Here is a 22,181-nt window from a genome sequence, read left to right on the forward strand (position 1 = left end):
CACTGACATTGAGACTTGCAGAGCTGTACCTCATATATGGTTGTTTCTCAGTACCACTTGTAAGACAGGCTGTTCAGAGATGTGATCATACTGGAGCACAGAAACCAGACATGTCTGCAGCTGAACAAATCATGCTTATTTTTTATGCAGGGAATAAATCACAAGATAGCGGGATTGCAGAGATGGAGGAACTTCCAGTCCCACACAACATCAAAATAAGTAACATCACATGTGATTCCTTCAAGATTTCTTGGGACATGGATTCTAAATCCAAGGATCGTATCACTCATTACTTCATTGATCTCAACAAGAAGGAAAACAAGAACTCCAACAAATTTAAACACAAGGTAATTTTCATTTACTAATCAAGGTAAGAATACTTGATTTTAAATAGATGAATTTCAGTGTTTTATTAACCTTTCTATGCTAGACCATGGGAAACAGGTATTTGACATCCAGATAAGGTGGGTTTTGATTAATCTTCTTTGGCTTCCTTTTTAAACTCAGAATACCTCCCCCGTTTCTAGCCTATGTGCATGTACATGCAACTACATTTGTTTCATACAGAGCTGAACATTACCATTTCTATTTTATTTGTAAACAGTTTTGGAACTTGTACAATGGATTACAAGAGAGACATTTTTATTCTTGACTAGTTCTTTATCTTTATTTAAACAATTTATGTATTCTGTGCCTGTTCTTGTTCAGTGACAGACTCATGAGAGCAACACATGGCATTTCAACAGAAGAGTCACAAATTCTAATGCACTTCTAGGAAGGCTTCCAGCAATTTTGGTTTGCAGCATTCAGCACTGTGACCTGAATATTCATCTGGCCTCTTTCCTCAAGCCATTGAGGGACATGCTGAATGCATTGCAGAATCTGTACTTACCAAATCCAGCAAAATTTGCTTTGACCTCAGAATAGTTGAAATACTGAGATGTCTAGTGAAACGTGGAATGAGCTGAATCATAAACAGCACAATATCTGCAAATTCAAAACCAATGTTGGGAATATCTCTAAAAGAGAAGATTTGCCAAGGCACAAAGAACTATCCAAACAAATGAGTCAGTTTAGGTGTCTATCAACACCTAAATCACGATTGGTTCATAAGCCAGTGGGATAAACAGGAAATGTTTCCACCAATTTCTCTCAGTCTTTTTATTGAGATAACATTTTCCCTGTTAGTATCAGATGTGTAATTTTCATGTTTCCTTATTTGGGGTTTTTTTCAATAATGTGGTTGGAAGTACCATTTGCATTAAATGGAATGAAAAATCACTACTGCTTGAAATCAAGAATTGTACATGTTTGGCCAAGGCATTGCAGTTGCAGTGAACCAGTGTGCATAGCACTACTGAATTGAATGTTGCAATGGGCATTTATTGTGACTCAGTTTTTAACTCTAATAGCAAATAAAGTAGGGAAGGTTCCGTTTTTTTCTTACTGCTACTACTTTTGGACTGACAGCCTTTGAATCTGAATTCCTATTTTATATACAGGAATAAATATACCTTCTAATAGAAATGCTTACTAGGATGGGTTCTTTTCATTTCTTTCATTTTATTCATCTACGTGTTTTTTTCATTTGTGTGCAAACTGGTATAAAATTGTAACATTTGTTATTGTAAAAGATAAAGCCACCCTAGCAGACTTCAAAATCTCTATCACAGTGATGAGACTTGTGTTAAATTGAGAGGGGGGAAAAAACGGATCTTGATAGTACAATAAAGATAAAGCATTAGATTTATTTTGTTCTTCTCAGCGATTGCCTAGCTTTGTACTGTGATAAAGTGTTCAGTAAAAGGAGAGAGGTAATTGGTTCTGTAAGAACAGGAGACTAAAGTCTATCAATTGAAATGATTAATAAGTTGGATGTCTTGACAGAATTAACTTAAAATTTCTTGGCAATAATTGTGTAAAGCTTTTTGAGGTTTTTGTTTGGTTGGTTCTTTGGCTTTTTTTTTTCCCTGGCCAGAATGGTGGAGATCCAGACAGCAGACAGGATGTGCAAGAGAATGGCACAGAGTAAATACTCTTAACAACTATCTATCCCAGAGTACATAAGTGTTTGCTTTCATGCATCTGTAGTACCAAGTAATTTTTAACACACTTTCTAGAAGGAGCTTCTGTTGAGATACTAAAAATGGCTCAAGCTCAGAACCTGTTCCAACCCTAGTATGTTAAGAGACAAGAATCCTTACCTATAAAGTTAGCTGTAAGTTTCACAGCTGCAGCTCCACAGTAGAGCTTCTGGGTAGGGATCTAATAGCCTAATAGCAGGTGCAGCACCAGGGCCTGAGTCCTCCTAGGATCCAGAGGGAACTGAATCAGTTCCCAGCCATCCATTGCCTTCATAACAAAGCTGTTGTATAAAGGGTAAGGATATCACTGCCTCTTCTCCTAGTATAAGAGCATTGGGACTTAGTCTCAAGAGTCATCCAGCAATCGGGCTGTGGAAGGAAATGGACATCTTCAGGGAGAAAAAAATCATCCTTACTTATCTTACAGGTCAGGTAAATTACTGCCAGTGTTTCTCACAGGTGATAAATGCAGATGAACAGCTTAAACTAGTTTTTGACTTGTAGAGAGTTAATATTAAGTCTCAGTTTGCTGATGTGGCTATGAGCAAGGAAGTTGGGATACAGATTTAACCTGATAGATGCTGTACCTCAGGAAAGGAGACTGTTTTTTACCTCGTGTACTCAGCAGAGCATACATTGATGTCATCCTGTCAATACCTTTGCTGTTGGCAAATATATAAAGTATATTCAGCATATTTAGGGTGCATGTGGTTTTGTTATTTATGACTGTTATCATAAATGTAATCAGTGAAGGAGGAGCTTTGTATTGGTAGTAGTATGTCAAGAATAAGATTTGTATTTTTCTCAGTGCAATTTGAATATCTCCTCTGTTTTTAAAGATATGAAAGTATGATTCTTCCCATGTAATAGGAAATGAGGCTCAGATATTTAACAAAACTAGAACTAGAACCTGGGCATGCTGAGTTCCCACAATGTGTCCTGTGAGCAGACCTGGCAAAGGGAAAGGTAAGACAAAATGGGAGAAAGCTGAAAATTGAAAGCTGCTGCTTTGGCAATGAAAAGGAACTGCAAAGCAGGCATCTTTTCCCAAAAAGGAGATAGGTAGAGTGACTTGTATACTTTGCTGCTTAGTTATTCAGTGCTTCCAGGTTGTTCTTGGAAATTACTGCTATCTAGGTACCTTTAGAGTTGTCTGGTGGGCACTGCTGGTGGAGCAGCCATCTGCCACTCCAGAACCCTGGCTGTCCTTGTGCTGGCATATAACCTCCTTTGCACTTCTTTGGTGGCTCAGCCAGGAATGAGAGCTAGGCAGGAAAAAGATGAAAGGAAGAAATGGAGAATCCCCAGAGAAATTTAAACCTGAACATTTGAAATATTTTTCCTGAGGTCAGTATAGGAACCTTAAGGGGAAAAAGGAAAGGAAAGGAAAGGAAAGGAAAGGAAAGGAAAGGAAAGGAAAGGAAAGGAAAGGAAAGGAAAGGAAAGGAAAGGAAAGGAAAGGAAAGGAAAGGAAAGGAGTTTGCTTAGATAAAGAACAACATATTAGAGTTTTGAAAAGCATCACATCTGCCCTCCTCCCCAGCTGTGCAAGAGAGATGGCCCTCTATTTAATGTGGGTTTAGGTAGTCTGCCTGTATTTTGGTACAGTTAGAATTGTTTCCCAGTAGCACAGCAGGAAGGTAAGGCTTTGATGCACAGAGGCAATGAGGCTTTTAATGTTATATGAAAACTGACAAAATTAATGGGGGCAAAAACCAGCACCGGGTTGTGGGCACAGAGACCTAAGTTATGTGGAGGCAGTTTTTACTCTAGCCAAAGGAAAGATGACAGGAAGACTAATGATTGTAACTGTTGCAGGTGCTGACTGCATTAGCAGTAGCAAACTCAGCCCAGTGGGATGCTTTTGCAATATAGTTCCAGGGTGGTAGCTTTAAATGTCATTTGAGGTTACTTGCATTTTTCCTTGTAATTTTTCTCTATCTTTTATATATTATTTATTTCAGAGTGTACCACTGAATCTTTTACAGAGAAAGTTTTCTCCAGCTATTGCTTTAAATGAGTATTAACAAAAAGAAATCATGACAACAAAATCTTACCCTTGATTATCAGTCAGTCACATTTCAGTTCTTATCACAAGTGCTAATTTTACTGTTTCTTCATAAAGAAACCAATGAATTATGTTTTTCTGGCAGAAAAGCAATAAAAGAAAGACATTTTTCCATGATAAAAGATAAGCAAAAAAAAATTATCTCTCGGGACTAAATGAGACTATGGACAGAAAATGTGTCTTTTCTATTCCTTTTTTTTCCCTAAGGGACCACTGTGCTAGTATGTATAGGTGAATGACTATGGGTTGGTATTTATAGGGGCTCAGCTATGGATGTTGTCTGAAATGCCCACTTTTCATGTGGCAGCCATCTTACTATTCTGTGATTACTGATAAATAGTCAAGAATAAATACCCCTGTCTATCCCAGCTACTCAAGTACACTGTGCAGATGTCCTGGTTTAGCCAGGAGCAGCTTTTGGCTTGGTAACAGGGGGAGCGGGTTGCAGTGAAGACCCTCCCCCGGCTCCTAGGTTCAGACCCACCTCCGGCCCGGCTGGGCCAATCTGGCGCCTCTGCGATCACTATTTAGGGGACGGGAATTTGAAATGCGAGTCGGGAGGTGGAGAGTGATACAAGATGGAGGCCACCACGCGGACCCTTCAGCCAGAGAAGGAGGAAGGAACGAGAAGCAGTAGACCGGAGACCCCTCTGCAAGCCGTGGCGAGAATACAAGCTGTGCCCCTGAAACCTATGGAGATTCGTGGCAAGACTGAGAGCCACCAACAGCTCCGTGTGGGTGAGCCCGGACGGGCGGGGGACTGTGCGGGGAGATGGCCATGGCCCGGGCCGTGCTGGAGAGCCTGCACGCCGCAGAGCAGCCCCACACGAGAAGCAGAGAGGAGCTGCAGCCTTTGGAATAAGTGGGCATCGGAGCAGCCCGTGCAAGTCTGCCATGCTTGTGAGTTACCCCACGGACTTGCAGGGAGGACTGGTGTGGAGTTCACCCGTCCTGAGGAGGGACAAACGGCAGAAGCTCTCGGAAACCGACTGACTGAACCCCCCACTGCCTGCCCCCCCCGAACCGTTCAGGGGGGGGCAAGGTAAAAACACCGGGATCAGGGCTCTGAACCCGGGAAGAGGGGAGGGGTGGCAAGAAGGTGTTCTTAAAAAGGCTGGTTGGACTCTCCATTGATGTATTACTCTGGGTTGTTTCATTTTGGTTATGTTTTGGTTGATTTTGCATTAAATTATTTTCTGTTTTCTTCCCCAAAACCGAGTAGCCTGGTCTGTTTTGTCCTGAACCTTAAGCGGCAATTAAGCCCTCCCTGCCCTCGAGCAATCCTCAGCCTCTTCGGTACTCGAGGCTAATCGTGGCCTTTGTTCCCTGATGGGCCTAAACCACGACAGCAGAGAATCACTGAGTCCTTTCAACCACAGTTCTACCATAAACTGTCCAGTCATTGACTTTTTTCTTCCCTTGGTGGTCTGTGCTGCAGTCTTCAGTGCTGTAGAAATTCGATATTTCAACAGCCACAAACAGCTATTCTTCTTTGTTGCTCTGTGGTGTAATATGCTGGAAGAGTGAAACAGAGTAGCTGAAATTGTGGGGCAGAGTGCAAAGCAAGAGGTGCAATGATAATCACAAACTAGTCCTATGCTTGACTTGTTCTGACCCTTCCTGTACATAAGGGTGTTTTGATACACGTAAAATACAGAATCATTCAGCAATGTGTTTAGTTTTCTCTGTTGAATTTTGATTTGGAAGATACCAACGGTGATGCAGATGGACTGATTGACAGCAGGAGGAATTTTGTTTGCTTACACTGACTGAAAGAAAACAATGAGAGTGCAAGAAGCTCTTTAATTAAGATATCTTTGTGCTCAGTAGCATGTCTTTACTTAAGCACAAATGGCCCTAATCCAAATTAAGTATTTGGGCTATATTTAATGGTCTATAGTCACTTGGAACCAATAATAAACTCATACATACAAGTTATCACTGCAGCTCTTAAAGCAGACCTTAGACCATTGTCCTCAGCCACCCTGTTAACTATCCTGCACCAATGGGCTGTGAGAAGTAACTCAGGTTTACACAGAAGACCCAGGGGTTGGGGATTACATTGTAAAAAAGACAAAGGAGGAGATGTTGGATTGGTTTGCTTGCACTGCTGAGTTGCATGTTATTTTGTCTTTTTGTTTCCTTCAGGATGTACCCACTAAACTGGTGGCCAAAGCTGTTCCTTTGCCTATGACAGTCCGTGGGCACTGGTTCTTGAGCCCAAGGACAGAGTACACGGTAGCAGTGCAGACAGCATCAAAGCAAGTCGATGGCGATTACGTTGTTTCTGAGTGGAGTGAAATCATCGAGTTTTGCACAGCAGGTAATATTGCTGAGGAAACCTGCACCACAGGACACATGCAATTAATGCTAGCTTTGCTGCCTGAGTGGGTTAGCCATCTACTAGTGTCAGCAAGGCTGGTATAGTATAGTCACACCTGGAAAATGGAATTCTCACTTGAGGTTTTGTATGTGCTGAGGTTTGATGCATTAATGAGAGGCATGTGGACTTGTCCCTTTGCTCTGCAGTGGCTTAGCTGCCCCAAAGCTCTGTGCCTGGCACCATGTGTGTCCCAGGCTAGGAAAGAGGACTGGCGAACCCAAATGGAGCTGGGTCACTTGTGCCTGATTCTAGCTACTAGGACCCATGGAAAAAAGATAGTGTCAGCTCTCTAACAGACAAGTTGCTAAAGAGATTCTGCTGCTCCCCCTTCTCTGTGTGCTGCAGAGCCTGAGCACCACCAACACCCTGTTTGGAGGATCAGTTTAGCCTGTCATTGATTTATAAGGCACTTCTGGATTCTCATCACCAAGTGGCAGTGTGCTTGCCTGTGTGAAGGTTGAGTACTGAAGTGAGCTCTCTGTGAATTCTGTGTTGGTTGAGATGTCTATTAGGCTGGGTCCTAAGCAAGCCTGTTTGCTTAGTTATGCAAATTGTTATTGGCTTAGTACTGAGTGTGTGGTAGCAAACAGTTTATCAAATGACATAAGCCAGAGAGGGCAGTTCTCAGCTCCTCTGTGGTTCCCAAATACAAGGAAACTTGGTCTAACATGTGAAATTCTGAGTGGAAAGTTGCTATGTATTTGTGGGGAAAGTCAAAAATACACATTCCTGACATTTGTCTGTGGTGTGGCCACAGTGAGACACCAGTGCTAGGCTGGACAGTCTCTGCATAGGGGCTACAGGACATGAGTGAGGTGTTACTGAGGCTCTCTTTCCAATTTTAAGCCCACTTGTCTCTGTAGCTTTTGAAGCATGTTGTGGTTTTTCCTACCCCCTCCCTCCCCAAATACTACCAGACTGTCTTTCCTTTTCAGATTATTCAAAAGTGCACCTAACACAGCTATTGGAAAAAGCTGAGGTGATTGCAGGCCGTATGCTTAAACTGTCTGTTTTTTATCGGAATCAGCACAAAGAATACTTTGATTATACCAGGTAAGAAACTAAACACATGCAAAGTTGTTTGGCAAATTAAGGGAGTAATGAAAGTAAGTAGAGGCAGGTGTGCTAAAGCTAGAGCTTTCTTGCCAGTTCAGAAAAAAGAAAACAATAAACTATAACTCCTTTCTTTTACCTTGCTTAATTCAGCACTTCCATGAAGCAAGAAAGTTTGAGTTTTGAAGCAGAAAATGAAGTACTCACAGGGTCTCTTAAAGTATGTCTTATCATAAGAGTGTTTAGTAGCCAAATACTTCTGTCATATTAAGAAAGTCAGTGAGATTACTGCACAACTAGGAGTAGAAAATGATGTGCATAGGCACTTGCCTCCATGGAGGAGTTCCATCTCCAATATTTGCTCTCCATATATAACCAGTTAATTTCTATGCCCAAATATCATAGTTGGTTGTATCTGAATGTTGGTTTACAGATTGTGTGGGGAGGGAGAGGGAATGATGTTAGACAATTTTACAACACCATGTTTCAGTTGCCATGAACAAATGGGATAGCTGGAGGTAGGTCCCTTATTCCTGTTGGAGACCCAGTGTGCCTTTGCACACAAAACTGGAATCATCATTACAGTAGACAAGAAGACTTGTCGTTAGGAGTCAAAGCTCATGTACTGACTGAGCAGGAGCAGCCACCATGCAGAGGTAACCTTCCACTGTTAGAAGAACATGGATGAGAGGTAAGCAGCATGCCAACATCTGTTTCAGCACTGACTATGCTGCTTTAATATGCATTGAGAGATGGGGCTGCTGCTGAGCTGTGTAATTGCAGTGTTATGTGAGTGTCTCACTAGAACCTCTCTAAAAAACCATTTTTTAAAACTGGTACAGAAAACAAATACTCAAGGGAATCCAACTCCAAAGAGGAGACTCCACCACCCTTGGGAACATTCCTACTTTGAGCATCTGCGGAGTTCCAGGAGTGTCTTGTATACAGTTTGCTCTTTGCCTGTGTGTTTTGGAAGAATTATTTTATTGCACATGGGGACAAAGCTGCTCAACTCAATGGAGGCAGAGAATTAATTGCAGCTGTTGAGGCACTTTGAGGACCTCATAAATCTCTGCTGCCATCCTGGACTAGATACCCCAACAGGGAGGTACTGCTGGTGGTTTGGGTTCTCACATAGCTTTGTTTTCAGATGTGTAATTAGAGCACACCTGCTCTGAAAATTACCACTGAGGTGCAGTAATAGCTGTGGCTTTGGCCTTGTTCTGCCAAACATGGCTGTAATTGATTGCACTTTTGATTGTACTTTTCCCCTCCCATCTGTTATGGTCTTGGTTTGATAACAAATAGACAAGTTTGCTTTCCCTTCTGTTAGTAGGCTAAAGAAAGAGACAAAAAGGTGTGTTTTGCCAGGTGAGTATGAAGCTAGAATACCTGTAACTGTCTAGTGGTCACCTTTTCTGATCAGAAATGTACAAATGTACAACTATGGTCATAAGGACTGGCCTTTCCACACTGCACCCTACCCACATGCTTTCTTTTAGGGACAATTCCTTGTCACACTGTGCCTGTACAATGGCCTCTCTTGTGTCATCACTAGTAGATGAGCTTGGAGAAGGTTGTAGAGTAGCTCCAGTAGCCTTGGCAAACAAGAATCTGTCACACAGCCCCTAAATTAAAGTTTGAAGTGTGAGCTTGCAGGTAGTGGTCATGTCACACTGCTGCTTATGTCAGCTGGGAGGCCGTAAAGCAGCTCAGATCCCTGAGAGAGTGACCTATAATTAGCCTAATTGGCCACTGGATGTCAGTATCTTGCCACAGAAAGTGAACTGCATGAAGCCTGGCTTTTCAGGTTGCAGAGATGGGGATTATTCAACCAATTTTCTCCCTAGTAATTGCTTCAGTCATAAAATACCAGCTGTACCCCCACCCCAATCAATGTCTTTTGAAACAGGGATTGAGACAATAACTATGTATTATCTGAATGGCCCAGAAAACTTCTTAAATTTGTCTTAGAGTCAAATTATGCTGCTGAGATTAGAAATAATGAAAAAAAAAATCAGTTGGAGACATTGTTGAGCTGATTTAGAGCTATTTTGTATGTTTACTCTGAATTAATTTGCTTTGACTACTGCCTTCTGCTTTTAACCAAGTAGACCTCCACTTCCTTCACAGCACCATTTTACCTGTACCTGTTGTGAGTTAACAGCAGACCACAATCTTTCTTGGCCAGTGTCCCCTCTCCTCAAAACAAACAAACAAAATAAAGGAAAATAAAGAGGAAAGAAGGAGAAAAGAAAAGAAAAAAAAGTAGAAGTAAAGCAAGAGGGGGATGTAAGACTCTTCAGCCCCACAACCTCATGTGTTTGTAAGCCTCAGCGTGTAGGAAGGCATGCTCTAAGGGTGCTCGGTAAGTTGGGTGTTCTTCAGGTTGTGCAACAGAGCAGGTTTCTCTTTCTGGTGTCACAGAGTTGCAGGTGCAGGGAGTGCCAAAGCTGTCACTGTAGCCCTTCCAGAGAGAGTTGTGTGGGGGACAACTTCGGGGGAACAGCCTGCTATACAGAAATCTCAGGTGCTAAGGAGGATGAGATGGGGTGTTCTGGACTGTTCTAAATTTAGCAGCCTAATGCTGATGAGTGCAATTTGGGATTTAGAGGTTTTTAAATTCACTTGTTACAATAATGGTTTCTTTTCACTGGAACCAAATTGAGCACAGATTGCAAAAAAAATAGTTAGCCTTGTACATTTTTTCCCTTAGGACTAGTGGCTGCAGAAGCTGGATACCAACCAAAGTGGAAACTAACCAAATTGCCTAATACCCTGTGCCCAGTTCTGCTCTGACTGAAGTAGACAAATTAGAACTGAAATTATCATTTGGGGAAAAAAAACTCTGTCAGACAGTATGTATGTTCCTTCCTATAAGCTCCCTGAAAAATGTCATTCAGCAATAACTTTCACTGGCAGATTTCTACATGAAACATACACTGCCCATGCTAAAATTACACATTAATGGTACTGAATTCAGCCTATCGAGGCTGACTTGCAGTTTTCAATATGTGCTTAAACCAAAATGTGTTTATTGTTACAATTGTAGCGGGAGGCTGAACAAATTGGTTAATTAAAGACATTGGTGGTTTGGGGCTTTTTTGTTTGTGCTATTCTTTGCCTGCATATCATACCCTCACAGCTCACAGCAGACAGAGAAGCCAGCCTGGAAAAGCAGATTTTCCCCATGAGCAGGAGTGGAGTTCTAGCTCTTTCCCAGTCTGGCACTGACTTTCTTGTTCCTAAGGCCACGACACTAACCTGTTCTCAGTGTAACGGTTTTCCTTTGTGTCCCTTCAGAACTGTTCCCAAACAGCACAACCTCTAACCTTCTGCTTTTTCCTTAACCCGTGTTACAAAATAAACAATACCCATCATTCATTTGTAGAGAGCACCATGGGAATGCTATGCAGCCCTCTGTTAAGGATAACAGTGGCAGCCATGGCTCTCCAATCAGTGGGAAGCTGGAAGGCATCTTCTTTAGCTGCAACACTGAGTTTAACACCGGGAAGCCACCGCAAGATTCACCTTACGGAAGATACAGGTTTGAGATTGCAGCTGAAAAACTCTTCAACCCCAATACTAACTTGTACTTTGGAGACTTCTACTGCATGTACACAGCCTACCACTACGTCATCCTCGTCATCGCCCCCGTTGGGTCGCCAGGAGATGAATTCTGTAAGCAGCGCCTTCCTCAACTAAACATAAAAGATAACAAATTCCTGACCTGCGACGAAGAAGACGGGGTCATGGTTTACCACCACGCCCAGGATGTTATTTTGGAAGTAATTTACACTGATCCTGTGGATCTCTCCCTCGGCACAGTTGCGGAAATTACCGGCCACCAGCTGATGAGCTTGTCTACTGCAAATGCAAAGAAAGATCCCAGCTGCAAGACCTGCAACATCAGTGTTGGACGTTAAACCTTCCCTCGTGACTTAGGAGCCTTCAGACCTCTTTTGCCCATTTCCATAGTCAGCCGTTTTTGTCCGAAGCATGCACATGCCGCTGTCACCAAAAGCAAACACGACTCGTCAAAATCTCCAATAGCCTTTTTAGTACTTCTTCTCTCCCTCTTTCCCTTCTGTTCCCCCGATGCTTTAAATGATTAGAAGTCCTGGATTTCTTTCTGGCAACCATTTATACCTAGATGCTGCAAAAATTGTTTTCCGTTTCTTGCCAAACATAACAAAATCCTATATAAACTGCTTTAGCAAAATAAAAATAACTGCTTCTAAATGGTGTTTAAATATTGCATTCATTTTAACTACTGAACAAATACTGGGATAACTCCAAACAGCATGAAAGGTTGTAATTGCAGCATGATTTCAATTTCAGAGCCTAGAAATGTCAGCACTTCCAACAACGTGTTGTTTGACGGTGTTATTTATGTTATTTATATTAGCTAACTGAAAACAGAAACTGTGTCTTGACATAATAAATATAATAGAAAAATATTTTATTTGTACTGTTGTATAAAATATTATACAATCATATAGAATATATAGATGACATTTTAATATCAACTGTATACATATGTCATGAAATCGTTTTCCCTTATCAAAGATGTAGTTTGTAAACTTCAAATACTCTGTATCTGTTCCTGTTGCTCTAGATGACTTTAATTAAAACAGATTTACGAAGGAGACCAGTTCTGATTCATAAAAGTTAAGTTCTAAATTATTAAGTCAGTACACTGGAACAACAAACCTCTGAGAAATAAAGAATTCCATGGTGAGCATTCATTCTTTTTCCTCCAAACTACTTGAAAACGTGTACGACTTCAAAATCATGCCCAGCCAGTACATACAATAGAAATACAAACAGGGTTGGTACGTAACAGGCTTTATAAAACAAAAATCTTCTTACCAAGGTAGAAAACAGGTTGCTTATACCATGTGGTCAATACAAAATGACAGTCAAAGCAAAACAGGACACACGATTCAACTTCAAGTCCCTTTTTGTTTTTCCATTCTTCCCTCATGTCTGGACTAGGTATTTCCCAGAATCCCTGCTTTTCGCTTCTAGTACAAAACCCCCAGCTAATCCTTCTGTTAACAGTCCACTTTTCACACAAATGGTCTATCACAAATAGTGGAAAAAAAAAAAAATCTCCTTAGTATTCCAAAGTGTGGTGCCTGGAAAGTTAAGAAAGATGCATAATTCCAATGGAAAAATATCCTTTTTTATACTCTTATTTTTAGTAAACAAGAAGTCTAGTGCGCCTCACCAGATAACCGTGACAGTTATATACCATGTACTTTATCTATCCAAAATATCTCGGCATAATGCAATAGTCTAATCTTGATTTAATATAGATATGTGGCAATTTATAACACAAGAAATACTCTGACATTTTACAAAGTGCATGCATCTAGACGAGCTTTGGTAGTTAGAAAAGCAAATGTTATAGCATCAGGCAAAATAAAGTGCAGAGTTTAATACAGAAATAAAAACTAGCATGTAGCTGATCTATTTACTGAATTTTAAGTACCGTGAGCCAGCCTTGTGAACCAAAGTGAAAAGGACAGAAGCCAGTACATTGTGTTATCTCTTCCCAGTGAACTGTATCTATTCTGTATTTCCCTTATTCCTGAAAGAATAATAGTTCCATTTGGCAGTTGTGTTCCATCCTTCTTTCTTTTTTTTATTTGCATAGACAGTATCACTTTGCTCTACTCTCAGAATTTTAGACCAAATCCTGGCACTGGTTCTGTGTATGCACCTTTCTTTGAAGCTACTAGAATTGAATGGCAACTCTGTCTTGAAAGACAGAGTAGGCTCATGAGTTTTTCCTTGTTTCAATCTCATGTGTCTTTTAACGCCGTGACTCGGCGCATTGAGAACCAATATTACGAGTTCATTATAGCACATGTTAATTCTGGAAAGAAACGTGTGGTACATGACCATTCACTAAAACGTGCTAAAAACCTGGAGAGCCTTTCCTCACACTTTTTAAACCTAAGAGCAGGTCAAACTGCAGATCTACAATACTTCAGTGTCCTCATAATTTCTAACATTCTCACAGTGCACTTCAAGGCTTTTTCAAAAGGAAAAAAAATATATGCTCTAGTCCACTCACCCATGCTTAATATTCTTGCATATTGCTGTCCTCTCTCATCCCAGCTAGTGTAACTGGTAAAGTGCATCAAAAATCTCAGTGTGTCAAAGAGTTGTGCAGCAGACCAAGACCTCTAAAATTACTTCCTCCTTTTCATTACTTGCTTGTTTGCTTCTGTTTCTGCTAGAGAACAATTCACAGCATTGCCTTCACTTCAGATGGTTTTGGAAATGTCGTGCTTGCTGATGAGAACCTCCAGGAGCCTGATTTTGGCTTTTGTGTGCTTGTATTCGGAGTACTCCTCGGCCATTGGCACCCGATCTTCTTTTTGAGGGCTTCTGTGAAAAGCAAACAAAAGTGCCATCACTTTTGTGAGTATGAGAAGAAATAGTCATTAAAATTAATTCTGCAACAACTAATGAGAACTGGGTTGGATTTCTCTTTCCTTAACTGTAGGTGACTAAAGGTATTTTGACAGGACCAAAACATTCTAAGAGCTCATTATTTACCTTCCTGTCTGTTTATAGAATTGTTCCTCAAACTCTCTCAGAGCTTTGCGAAGCCTTTTCTTATCTGCTCTTGTTTCTCTGAGATGTTCAAGCAGAACGGGCCTGTAAAACAGAGACAAGAACGTGAAATCCCTCAATATTGGAAGCATTGTAGAGGCTGTGGCTTTGGGAAATAAGCAGCTTGCTGCCTTGGGCCACAGCAGGCACCGACCTCAGTGTCCTGAGACATTCCACTACATCCCTCCAGCTCTGGATAGAACTTGCCCTACCCTCACATGTGATACACTAGTATTCTTTTCACCCTTCTAATAAAGGGAAGGCAGAGACACTATGGACGACATGAAAGGAAAACCTTTCAAGATTGAGTCTTGATTCTGTGTGGACAGGGCACAATCTCTCATGGGAAATGAATTCATAAGGTCAACATCCAAGCCTTACACCTAAAAGCAGCTGTTACCAAACATTACTGTGATGCAGTGGAAATGCTCATGGTACCAGAATCAGCGTTTTTGGAGGCTGTGTTTTAGCTGGTATTTAAAGAATAAGATCTTTAAGCAGAGAAATAATTCCATTATGAGATACGTAGCTGAGCTGTTGGGTTGTTGTGGGTTTTTTCTTCCGTAATAACAAAATGCACAGAAATATCTTTACAGGGTTTATGAGAAAACTGTTGCATATGTAGCTGATTTATATATATAGAAAGCCAAGACATATTTATTTACTCTCATTTTGGTAGAGCCTAATCAACTTCATTTATGCATCTAAGAGCACCATATCAAAACACAAGAAACACTGGCCGTCCCATAAGCTATGAGAACATATCTGCTCCTGGAAGGCATATTCTTCAAATGTCAGGGCTGAGTGATAACAGCTCATGTGCACCTTGAGATTTATTGTTCCATGCAACCTGAAATTCTTAACTACAAATCAGGAGAAGAGCATTACTTTGTGTTTATAATGGTGAGCAGTGGTAAGTTTTCTGGGCATCCAGACAGTAATAGCCATTCTTATGTGAGGAAGAAATTGATTTTACATCATTCAGTGGCCTCCCATGTGACCAGGCATTGCAGAGCCTTCACTCAGCTCCTCTGTTACTGTTTGTACACATCATGGCTCTGGTATTTTTACATCACTCACACAGTGGGTCCTGGTTCACACACACAGGAGCAGACCTGCCTGCTTGGACAAACTGGGCTTTGTTTTCTGACTGCTTTGTAAGAAATGAAGTAGATAACATTTTGCACCAATTAAAAGCAGATCCACATATCTTTGCGATGCCATCATGTTGTATCCACCGCTCTGTATATGTAGTTATTTCTCTTACCTGCTTACATTCCTTCACCTTTCTTTTCATGGACTTCACACAAGTCAAACCACAGGTATGTTGCTCAAGTGACAGCTGTCACAGAATCTCAATGGCTGGAAGGGACCTCAAAAGATCATCTAGTGCAAATCCCCTGCCAGAGCAAGACCACCTAGAGTAGGTCACACAGGAACTTGTCCAGGTGGGTTTTGAATGTCTCCAGAGAAGGAGACTTCACAATCCATCTGGGCAGCCCCTTCCAGTGCTCCCTCACCCTCACTGTGAAGAAATTTTCCCTTGTGTCTCTTTGGAACCTCTTATGTTCCAGCTTGTACTTGTTGCTCGTTGTCCTATCACTGGACACCTCTGCCTCTTATCTTCCATAAGAAAACATGAAATCACTTCTTTGGTACAGAATATTCCCATGCAATAAGTATGGATTGTGTTTCATTTACAAAGGTCTACATGAAATATTTTAAAACACAGGGGAAAAAAAAGGGGGGGAAAAGGCAAAACTTACATTGTTGCTTCATGTAAATTGGACATAGACAAGGCTGTTTGCCTGAAAACTTTCTTTTCATCCAGAGGTGAAATGTGTGCAGGCTCACTCTCCTCCTGAGAATAACACAGGTGCTCATCAACAGGGAGGCAAGACATTGGACCGGATGATAACTCGTGGCTGCTTTGAGAACGGTCCTCATCTGAGTCTTCCTCTTCCTGCTTGTAAAATGTAAAGCACTGTTAAACACCATCAGTTAATAGAATGCCAAAGTATAGAATTGGGATCTAACTTCCTGCATGTATCCATTGAATAAATTACATGGTATTAAAAGCTTTACCCAGGTCTACCCAAGGTTGTTCATGAGGGTTCTCATGGAGCTCACTGAGTTACTGTGTATTGCCCACCATGACTAAACAGTACAGAAGAGCTGGAGTTGGAAGTAGAGATTCTACATTTTTATAGCTACAAAGAATAACTACCAAAATCGAGTGATGTTGTGTTTTCCTCACATTCCTTCTTCCTTAGGAAAAAAAGTTGAGCTTTTAAAGCTAAGGCTTAAACATAAAAACTCCATTGGAACTTCAGGTTAATTTTTAAAATTAAATACCCATGTACATTTGTACAAAGACTTACACTGGGATTTGTCAAAGAAATCCAAAGCTCCACTATCATCTAACAAGAAAATAGTTGAAAATGTTTAAAATCAACCTAGTCCCAATCACTACTAGATTAGTACTTCTAACAGACTTCCAAATAGCCAGATGGCACTGCCTCCACTCACAGTGAGGCTAACATGTTAACATTGGCACATTGTTAACATGCTATTTCTGAGCTAGGACTGGTAAAAGCATTGTCATTGAAATGGAGAAGGTAGATACAGTGGCAGTGTAGTGCTTCATGGAAAGAGGCAGGTTCCATTCTGTCTTGCATGTGTTAGCCATAATAAACACCTAAGGCCCATCTTTGGTCCTTTCCTGAGTCATTTGAAGCCCTTGCCTCAGAAACTGCCACTGTGCATTATAGCCTCTGGTGTGCTGAGAAGCTGCATTTTACAGAGCATTTGCTCTATCTGGAATATCAACATCCAGTATGAACCAATGAGCCGATTCTTCAGATATCAGTAGTTCCACAGTGACATTCATGTACCAGTCACACAAACAGCATTTAGTATGTCTTCTTGGCAATGGATACGAATTCTTTCTAACTTACAATAGTTGTGATCAAAGATGGAGTTGCTAGAAGTTTTTTGATAATCCTGTATCTGTCATAAAGAGGTTTCATGAGACTCTTTTCTTGCTTCGTTACCTAAAGAGAAATCATAGCAAAAGATATACTCCTCAAAAAAAATACATACAGAAATAAATCCTTATTTGCTCCTGTAAAGCTGAGAAAGGCATTAGAAGAGCATGACCTGTGTGTATTTTGCTTCCATAGATATGCCATGGGAACTGCAGTTTAATCTGTACAACTCCTAAAAAGGAAAATAACGGTCTGTTTTCTAATGGAAAATAAGCAATGTGGATCTCTCACTTCCATGAGCCACACTGCCCAAGGCTCAGGGGCAGCTAGTCTCTGACGCTTTTGAAGGTGCTGACAAAGTTGTAAAAGTTAAGATCCACTTCTCCTGTGCCCTGCATGGATACCTGCTCTTAAGCCTAACAAAGCCACAGTAACTGCCAGGCTGCCTGGGACTGCATAGTGGCACAGTGGGATGGGGAGCACCAGGAATACAGCTTTACAGTCTCTTCTTTCCTAGATGATTATAGAGCTGCATTAACCTTGAGAAGAAACACTCCCTCTGAATCCCATGCTACAAAGCATGCCCTTATTCTCTTTACTATCTTTAAATCTTCAAGTCTCTTTTACCTCCATTTAGCCCTAATAGCTGAACTTCTTTTTGATTCTCCTTCTTAGGAAATATAATTTCTTCATACCCTTCCTATATATTCTCTCCGTCTCTCAGTTCTCAGTCCAAAAGAGATGGACAAAATGTTATTTGATCCAAGATGCAGAGTGATCAGATTCAGATCACAGGAATTTTAACAGCTGGCAACCACTCCCCTTTTCCTCTGCCACAACAATTACTAGTCAGAAACAGAGACAGTCATAAGAAAACAGACATTGACATCAAACAAGAATTCTTCAGTTGCATACAGACACATTTTCAATTCATCTCACCAAAGGTGGCAATTTTTTTGTTTGTACCTACATTCAGCAACAAAGTCCCTTGAGAGGATTTTAATTAATAGTTTTAAGGGCTGCTGTGAAATAAAGGAAACCACAGAAGGCAGGCCATGTCGTTTCTATAGTTCATGTCTTAGATGGTGCCCTATAAACCTGTCTCAGCTGCGCAGCGTCCTGACCTTTCACACCTTGTAGCAGAGCTAGTGTGCAAGAGCCCAGTCTGCTGTGGATATACAATCCTTCACTTTTATCCTCAAAACCCCCATCTTCCAGTCATGAAGAGAGATAAAGGGCCACTAGAAACTATCCTTTTTATTTCATTTTTTTAAAACATAAACCAAATTCATCATTATCAGGCAATAACATACCTGAAGATTAGTCTGAAATGACTAAAATTCTGTCAATTGGGTACAGTGCACCTAAATATATTTAATAGATGAGTCTAAAAACGTGTGTTAGGTGAGATGATTTTTAATTTACCTATCTTTCCATGGCATACTTACAGGTTGTCCGTGAATACTCTCAAAATACAGTAGACATTTCTGAAGATTGATTTTTTCCAAAGCCATTTGCTTTTTTGTCATGTCCTAGTTGAAAAAGTTATTTATAAGATTATGAGTCAGGGTGTCATGACAAGGGTACAGGTACGTATCTGTTCAATAATCTGTTCTTCCCAGCTAAACATTAATAATGAATTCTGTTTCTGTCCACACTGAGGTCGATGGGGACGTGGCATTCACTTAGCAAGAACCGAGTCCAAATTGGCATGACTGAAGTTTTAAATGAGTCCAAGTATATGTTAACCTCTCAAGGCCAAACACAAAGCTGATGAGAGCTATGCAGATACTTCCCCTGATGACAACAGGCTTTGGGTTAGACCTTTACCAGTGGAAAATACACTGTATTTGCTTAGTCTGTCCAAAGTGGAGTCCTTGAGACCTGAACTTGAATTCTTTGTTCTGGAGAAAGATGCGTGAATGAGAATGTACCAAAAGGTTGGAATCTCATTTTTCTAAACTGTCATTATGTAATGATCTAACACTAGATTACACCTTATCAATTACTGTTCTACAAAAGCAATTTAGCAAGCTTAAAGTCAGGGAGCAGTATTAGGCTATTGACAGAGCTCTGCATCCATATCTGGAAAGTTTCCAAGGGTACAAACCACAGTCCTAGTCACTAAGGCAAAAATATTTGTATGTTGCTCAGAGTCTGCATCTGAAGAATTTTTCTGGGAATAACAGTTGACAAATTCTGTCTGAACAAGCAGAGGTTTTTGCTTGGAACATCACAGCCAAATTACATATGCATGAGGAGTCATGGAAAGGTGGGCTCAGGAAAGACAATGGCAGCAAATGAGCAGAAGATGTTGGCATTGAGGTCCCACAGATATCAGTGCAGTACTTCCCTAGAACATTTTCCAATCTTTAGGTAACACTTATGAATAATCATTGTAAGTGAAAAACTAAAGAAATCTTTTTTTCACATCCATTCTAAGGAGAAAGCAAATAATGAGATCTGTGTGTTACTAACTCCTATATGCCACGTCAGTTCACAAATCTACTAAGGATTTAATAGTAAGTAATCAAAACAACCATTCTAGACGGCATACTCAGAAACTTTCAAAAACAAACCAAAAAAAAGGGCAGAGAGGAGATTCCTCAGATCTTAGTTATTAACTGAGAAAGAAAAACAGGTTTGCCTTGGCTGGTAAGGGATGAAAAACAGAATGCTTCAGCTCTGCCAGCACAACGCATTTACACAGTGGATATCGATAGATTCACAATGAAATCCCTCAATAGCCAGTCATTGTGATGCTGTGGTGAACCCTCCCTAAATGCTAGAAAAAGGTGCTGTCTCTCAAATGAAATGGAAGAACAAGCAGATCAGCCATCGGGAAGTTAGGGCTGGGCAGCATCCATCTGCAGCACCGCTCTGGGGAAGGGGCAGAAAGTGCAGCCCTTCAGTAACCACGGGCCTGGAGTTGGTGGGGTGAATGTTGTTTTGCAGAAAGTCAGTGACTATGGGTTTTTTAATTGACAACTTGGAGAAATACTTTTAATAATTAGTTTCTGCATTTTAAAAAATACCTCAAGCCCTGAAGAAGTAACACTCTTCAAACACCAACAGAGTGCTTTGCTTCACTGCAGCAGGAGGAAAACTTTCTTTTTTCTGCCCAAATGCAAAACCAGTGTAGAATCACTAATCACATTTTGCTTTAAAGGTCTGCATGGGTTAATCACTTCAAAACTATCTGTCATTCACTTTAAGGGAAGAGCTGCTAACTAGAATGTAGGAGTATTATAGAGTAGCTAATTTGTTTATTTATTGCTAGTTCTGCAATTAATACGAGGTTAATTCTTTCAAAGCCTATTAAGCCCGCAGCAGCTGAACAGTTAGGAGGAAACAGAGTGATCATTAGTATTGATTTTACACAGGAGAAACAATCTCAAGAGGGTTTAGCATTTGGGTCTGTTTCATTAGCTCATTTTATTAGCAATCTGAAGACAGGTTTGTATTCAGCTAAGTTTGAAATGGCTAAAAATTTCAGAATCAGGGATGGCAAGTGGAATCACAAAGCACAGAATGGCCTGAGACAGCTAAGGACTGTAGGCTGCACACAGCAGCGTGAAACTCTATGCTAATTAAATAAAAATGCTGCTTCACAGCCAAGGAGAAGGTGAACTGAAGTAGGTCAATAATGAGAGGACAGACACATAAAGGGAACTGGTCTGAGAAAAGCCTTGAGGGACAGACTGCAAATACTCAAACTAAACATAAGGCAAAAGTTGTTTGCAGCATATAAAGAAAGAAAAAGGAGACTACGTGTGAAGCAATGGTCATTTGGGAGCCAGTGACACAACCAGTAGCAGGTGGCCATCTTTTTCTGCATTACTGAACCAACTACAGGCCAATCCCAGCTTGCTCTGCATCTTCTTTTGCAGTAACCACTCACTCAACTTTTTTTGCAGGAGAAGTGTTTTGTTCTGAAAACAACATTCTGCCTTTTCATATTCAGATCTTGTGGTTTGTTCTCTTTAGACATACTGGGTGGCCCAGGATTTTACTCTGCACTTCTCCTAAGGATATGCCTTCTCTCATTTGTATTTCAGCAGAGCCTCAGCATCTTCCCACTGTTGAACTTCAAGGAAGAACTCAGCAGGCTTTTATGGAAACACAATCCTTGACTAAACTAATTAAATCTTGAGAAAAAAGAATCATTTGGCTGCTATTAGTGTACTGTTAACCTAGCTCAGATTCTGGTACAGGATCTCAATGTTATATACAGAGTAAAATGTTGTATATAACACCAAACTACAGTAACACCACACTTGCATGTAGCTGAAATGAAGTCTTTGATCTTTGCTGTAACCAGAAGATGCCCTTGATTCATTTCACATCATCAGTTCTATAAACCTCATGCACACCCAAAAGTCCAGGATGACTCATAATCAAAACCCAATATTTTTTAATGTTAAGGAGCTACTGAAAGGTATTTTGAAACAGATTAGTTTGACTTCATATTATTCCTTTTGTAGCCTCTGTTTCATAAGTTTCATACATCTATTACCAAACACCTTTGCTAATAATTGGATAGTTCTCCCAACACAACTTCTGTCTACGAAGATACAAGAAGAAAATAAATAAGGTGTTCTTAAAAATATTTGAAAATATTGACTTGTGCAAACATTTAATTTACATTAAGAGTTCTCTGTGAGAATATTTCCAGCCAGCATGGTCATTGCACAGATTTAGGAAGTTCTTTCTTGGAAAATTGGGAGAAGTGCAATAGGAGAGTTTTTCTGGACAGAACTTGCTCACTGACATCTGGTTTGGTGTCCTCTGATCTCCCTCTGCATAATGAAAAAAATTAGCAACTGAAAATATTATCATCATACAGTCTGCCCTGCTGAGGTTTTGGAACTGATGCAGAACAGCATGGGTTTGTTGTCGTCTTTTGTTTTCTTACAAAGGTTATGAAATCCTTTTTCCATTTTGGGTTTGTTAAAATGCAGATTATAAAAAGAAAC

At 40.5% G+C, this 22,181-nt stretch overlaps 2 protein-coding genes across 3 annotated transcripts in view; one reads left to right on the forward strand and one right to left on the reverse strand.

Moving 5' to 3' along the window:
• The window catches only part of PHYHIPL (phytanoyl-CoA 2-hydroxylase interacting protein like), a 125,840-nt gene extending 113,820 nt beyond the window's left edge, over positions 1–12,020 (forward strand). For both annotated transcript variants that reach the window (XM_062001703.1, XM_062001702.1), the window contains exons 2-5: positions 151–347; positions 6,301–6,475; positions 7,471–7,588; positions 10,980–12,020. In XM_062001703.1, coding sequence (XP_061857687.1) covers positions 183–347; positions 6,301–6,475; positions 7,471–7,588; positions 10,980–11,514 — 993 coding nt within the window. In that variant the 5' untranslated portion in view covers positions 151–182 and the 3' untranslated portion in view covers positions 11,515–12,020. The remainder of the gene's footprint in view (positions 1–150; positions 348–6,300; positions 6,476–7,470; positions 7,589–10,979) is intronic.
• Positions 12,021–12,135: 115 nt separating this feature from the next.
• FAM13C (family with sequence similarity 13 member C) overlaps positions 12,136–22,181 on the reverse strand; it is a 52,142-nt gene continuing 42,096 nt past the window's right edge. The window contains exons 11-14 of the mRNA XM_062001704.1: positions 17,176–17,271; positions 15,985–16,181; positions 14,162–14,263; positions 12,136–13,990 (exon numbers count right to left, since the gene is read on the reverse strand). Coding sequence (XP_061857688.1) covers positions 13,867–13,990; positions 14,162–14,263; positions 15,985–16,181; positions 17,176–17,271 — 519 coding nt within the window. The 3' untranslated portion in view covers positions 12,136–13,866. The remainder of the gene's footprint in view (positions 13,991–14,161; positions 14,264–15,984; positions 16,182–17,175; positions 17,272–22,181) is intronic.

Source organism: Colius striatus, chromosome 8, assembly GCF_028858725.1.
Source record: "Colius striatus isolate bColStr4 chromosome 8, bColStr4.1.hap1, whole genome shotgun sequence".
Classification (NCBI taxonomy): Eukaryota; Metazoa; Chordata; class Aves; order Coliiformes; family Coliidae; genus Colius; species Colius striatus.